This window comes from Drosophila bipectinata, unplaced genomic scaffold (genome assembly GCF_030179905.1).
Source record: "Drosophila bipectinata strain 14024-0381.07 unplaced genomic scaffold, DbipHiC1v2 scaffold_298, whole genome shotgun sequence".
Lineage (NCBI taxonomy): Eukaryota > Metazoa > Arthropoda > Insecta > Diptera > Drosophilidae > Drosophila > Drosophila bipectinata.
The window spans coordinates 1-5,000 of record NW_027222951.1 but is presented as its reverse complement, the minus strand read 5'-3'; the positions used below and the strand labels follow the sequence as shown (position 1 = coordinate 5,000).

The window sequence follows — 5,000 nt, the reverse complement described above, 5'->3', positions numbered from 1 at the left end:
TCGTAAGAACTTGAAGCACGCATTAAAGATGATGATTTTTCACGTCAAAACTTAAGTTACAGAAGCTTATGTTCATTTTGGCGAAGATGAAACGTGTGGAATGTTAGGAATAGGAAAAACGGTACTGTGTGTGCGTGATGAAGTCAGTAGATTTTTCTGTTCAAGGTTACTTTACGAAAATCTTTTTCAAATGCAAGACTTAATAATCATACTGACTGAATGCATAAGAACACTTCACTTCATTTTAATGATCATGATTTTTATTTTAAATTAGAAAATTTAAACTTACAAGCATAGCAATACCGCGGTTGGCCTCATCCTTGTTCTTGTTACCTCGTCCTCGTCCACGTGAAGTACCAGCAGTTGGGGGCAAATTCATCTTCACTTCACTTAACTTCTTTACTTTTTTATTTTTTTTTTTTGCAAAAGTTTTTTTCCTGCTCAGCTTTTTTTCTTATTTGCTCCCGTTCTTGCTTCCGCGCCGGTTGTCAAATAATGCATAGGAGGATGGAATATTCGATTCAAGAATCGAGTGCTTTTCTTGATATCGATAATCGATATGAGGAATTTTGGCACGACGGTTGATGCACCCTGTGCATAATAGCGATTATCCAATACATCTTCTCCAACACTAAATAAGTAAATTTTCAAATATTTAGATTGCCCGGTTTTTTTAAAAAACAGTTTTTTATTTAAAATATATATATTTAAATATAATAATTTGTGAAAAAACCTAATAAATTATTTTGTTCCAGGTTTTTCCTACAGAATAATTGGGAATAATAATTGGATCTTAAAATCATTTTATGTATTCTGCTAAAGATCGGATAGGTACATAAATTAAATTAAATATAGGCCAATCGATCGATTTTCCACCAAACTGCATCAAAATCTAGTAAAAAATTATTTTTTAGATTTTTTGTCAAATTTTCTTGGGGAACCCTTAAAAATGTTGAAAAATGCATGTGGTACCAATATGAGCCACAGCGATGGCCATATCTTTCTCAATATTAATCCGATCATTGAGCGGAGTATCTGGAACGATTTCACACCTAACTGCACCAATTTTATTAATTTATCTGAGGGATCCTTTTCAAAATGGTGAGGAAACCATGGAAGGGACTATATGGCTCACAGCCAAAGCTATATCATCGATAGTATTCATTTTATTCTTAAGCGGAATACCTTAAACGGTAGGAAAAGGTATGGGAATAAAAATATCAGCCTCAACAATGGCTGTTACTGTCAATATTCGATTAATAAACACTTTTAAGAACCTATTGATGCTAAACTCCCATATTTAAGAGTTTCCAGCTGATGTGGAGTTATTTCATCTTGATTGTTAATGAATAAAAAAGACTGATTAAGATTAGACAGATATTCATCCTTATTGAAAGTTTCGGCCGTTGGTTTTTATTAACATTTTAGGTAGAAACACAATATAAAAGTCTAAGCTTCCACTTTCACAACGGTTGTCTTCTCGGACACGTACAGACCGTCAAGGAATTTACGGATATCCTTGTTCTTAACGGTGGTGGACTGTTGGATGAGAGCGGCAGATCCGGAGACAGCTTCGATGTCGTTGCCCTCCACGATGAGCTCGTCCTTTTGGGCAGTCGAGTTGACGACGGTCACACCGGGTGCCATCTCAACGCGACGAATGTACTTCTCGCCCAAGAAGTTACGGATCTCAATGACTGTGTTTTGCTCAGAGGTGACGCAGTTGATGGGGAAATGGGCATACACAGCGCGCATTTTGTACTGGAAGCCGAAGGTGACTCCTGCAAGATAAATAAATTATTTAATTGAAGCAAAACTTTCCCAAAAATTGCACCCAGACTTACCCTTGATCATGTTCTCGATGTGGCTGCAGACGGTGCGCACAGCGGCCAGCTCCTTCTTGGTGCCGAACCACTTCTCCACTTTCAGGGTGCGCTTGTCGGGCATGTACATGTCCAGAGCCAGATGCTTGAAGCTACGCTTCAGCGTGCCGCGAGTGCCGGTGATGGTCACGACACGGGCCTTGACTGTGGCCTTGATGTCCTTGGGGATCTTCACGCACTGGTTGGAGTTGATCGTTCGCATCTTGATGACAAACTAACGAAGAAATAGAAGTGATTAGACTCATTCTTTAGGAAATAACATAAAAGAAAGTATTTGCCAATCCAATCAACAGGTGAAATTTCGCATTTCACTCAATTCCACTGTTTATTCCATAATCACAACGAATCTTATTTATACATATTCGCACATTGCATGTCCATATGTACGCATGTCGATCGTCCCAACCAAAAACAGACTCATAGTCGCTTTAAAGGGCAAATACACACAAAAAACCAGTCCTGGCCGTTAGCGCTTCCACATGACGCCCCAGGCGTTGACTCGGGTGCACAATTTCATCGAGAAAAGCCAATTTTTTTCATAAATAACCCACGTGGAGCATAAATGCACATACCTAGCCGGAAACGAGAACCGAAAAGAAGGAAAATAGTGTGGCAGTAGCTAGGCCAGTATTGCCAGGTTGTGTCCAAAAATTTGCCCCATCTAGTATTTTTATGTACGTCAAATTAGCGTCGCTCAGTTAGCGTCGAAGTGGAACGGTGGAGTTGGAACACAGCAACGAATATTTTGTTTTTCAATTATTTCCGTATTTAGCCACTAAATTTAATCAAATAAACACTAGAATTGTTAAGAATTGAATAAACTATTGTTTTTTCTTACTTTGAGCGGGTTCTTCACTCTTTAAGTAGCTTAAAAATGGGGTTGAAAAATTGCCCCTACACTGTATTGAGCATTATCTCAGAAATAAGAGGATGCGCCAATAAGCGCGATACACCAGCTTATAGCCCGTTCTTTTGAGAATATGCCCTGAAAATTTCAATAAAATCGTTCCCTACGTTTTGGAGCAAATCGACTAAAAGTGGACCAACCCGGCTAACAGCCCATACAAAAATGACCCCAAAAAATTGTTTTTAAAATTGTGAAGCTCCAAGAGGATGCGCCAATATGCACGGTAGTGGAGTCGATGTAGGACCTTTTCAAGTATATATGGACCAAAAATCATACAAATCGTTCCCACAGATTTTGAGAAAATCGAATTACAGTTTCCCATATAATTTGAACTAATAAGAGGAGCGCCAACCAGTGAACCGGAACCAGTCCGCAAAAAGTTCATTGAACTAGTTTAAAAATACTATATGGCTCTGTTAGACTTATTAAGTCCTTCACAGAGGATGCGCCATTATGCACGGTATACCGTTGAAAAGCTTATTTTATATAGAACATTATAAGACAACTTTTATTTAAATCGCTCCCACAGATTTAAAGAAATCAAGTCCCGAAAATTTCAGACCCTGATTCACCAACACTGGCCATTAACAGCATCACATATTTCTGCGCTGCCTAACACGGCGCTAGCCGTTATGGAATTTGAATGCCCCCCTAGCTTTTTTTAAAGAGGATGCGCCATTATGCACGGTATACCACGAGAAAGCTAATTTTTAGCCCGTTCGAATGGTACCAGTGCCATTAAAATCCTTCCCACAGATTTTTAGAAATCAAGTCCCGAAATTTTCGGGACCTGGTTTGCCAATACTGGCCATTATCATTTTTCCGTGTTTGCACGCTGCACAACACGGCAGCCGCCATTATCTATGTTTGCCTTTTTTTAAAGAGGATGCGCCATTATGCACGGTATACCACGAGAAAGCTAATTTTTAGCCCATTCGAATGGTACCAGTGCCATTAAAATCCTTCCCACAGATTTTTAGAAATCAAGTCCCGAAATTTTCGGGACCTGGTTTGCCAATACTGGCCATTATCATTTTTCCGTGTTTGCACGCTGCACAACACGGCAGCCGCCATTATCTATGTTTGCCTTTTTTTAAAGAGGATGCGCCATTATGCACGGTATACCACGAGAAAGCTAATTTTTAGCCCATTCGAATGGTACCAGTGCCATTAAAATCCTTCCCACAGATTTTTAGAAATCAAGTCCCGAAATTTTCGGGACCTGGTTTGCCAATACTGGCCATTATCATTTTTCCGTGTTTGCACGCTGCACAACACGGCAGCCGCCATTATCTATGTTTGCCTTTTTTTAAAGAGGATGCGCCATTATGCACGGTATACCACGAGAAAGCTAATTTTTAGCCCGTTCGAATGGTACCAGTGCCATTAAAATCCTTCCCACAGATTTTTAGAAATCAAGTCCCGAAATTTTCGGGACCTGGATTGCCAATACTGGCCATTATCATTTTTCCGTGTTTGCACGCTGCACAACACGGCAGCCGCCATTATCTATGTTTGCCTTTTTTTAAAGAGGATGCGCCATTATGCACGGTATACCACGAGAAAGCTAATTTTTAGCCCATTCGAATGGTACCAGTGCCATTAAAATCCTTCCCACAGATTTTTAGAAATCAAGTCCCGAAATTTTCGGGACCTGGTTTGCCAATACTGGCCATTATCATTTTTCCGTGTTTGCACGCTGCACAACACGGCAGCCGCCATTATCTATGTTTGCCTTTTTTTAAAGAGGATGCGCCATTATGCACGGTATACCACGAGAAAGCTAATTTTTAGCCCGTTCGAATGGTACCAGTGCCATTAAAATCCTTCCCACAGATTTTTAGAAATCAAGTCCCGAAATTTTCGGGACCTGGTTTGCCAATACTGGCCATTATCATTTTTCCGTGTTTGCACGCTGCCCAACACTTATGGCGCCATTAAAAAAAGAGCTCATGTACGTACATACATACATAGTATTACATACATATATAGAAACTACTATATGTATGTATGCTCCAATGTGTTTTCTATATATGTATGTATGCTGCCATGTGTTTTCTATATATGTATGTATGCTGCCATGTGTTTTCTATATATGTATGTATGTATGTACGTACATGAGCTCTTAACAATTCTAGTGTTTATTTGATTAAATTTAGTGGCTAAATACGGAAATAATTGAAAAAAAAAATATTCGTTGCTGTGTTCCA

General features: G+C 39.3%; 1 protein-coding gene across 1 annotated transcript; it reads right to left on the bottom strand.

Annotated features, from left to right (window-relative positions):
* Positions 1-1,363: 1,363 nt before the first annotated feature.
* Positions 1,364-2,573, bottom strand: LOC108126647 (ribosomal protein L9). The gene is made up of 3 exons (XM_017243300.3): positions 2,456-2,573; positions 1,845-2,097; positions 1,364-1,781 (listed from the first exon to the last, which is right to left on the bottom strand). Exons 2-3 carry the CDS (start codon positions 2,083-2,085, stop codon positions 1,450-1,452), a joined length of 573 nt encoding a protein of 190 aa, XP_017098789.1. The 5' UTR covers positions 2,086-2,097; positions 2,456-2,573; the 3' UTR covers positions 1,364-1,449.
* Between the last annotated feature and the right edge of the window lie 2,427 nt (positions 2,574-5,000).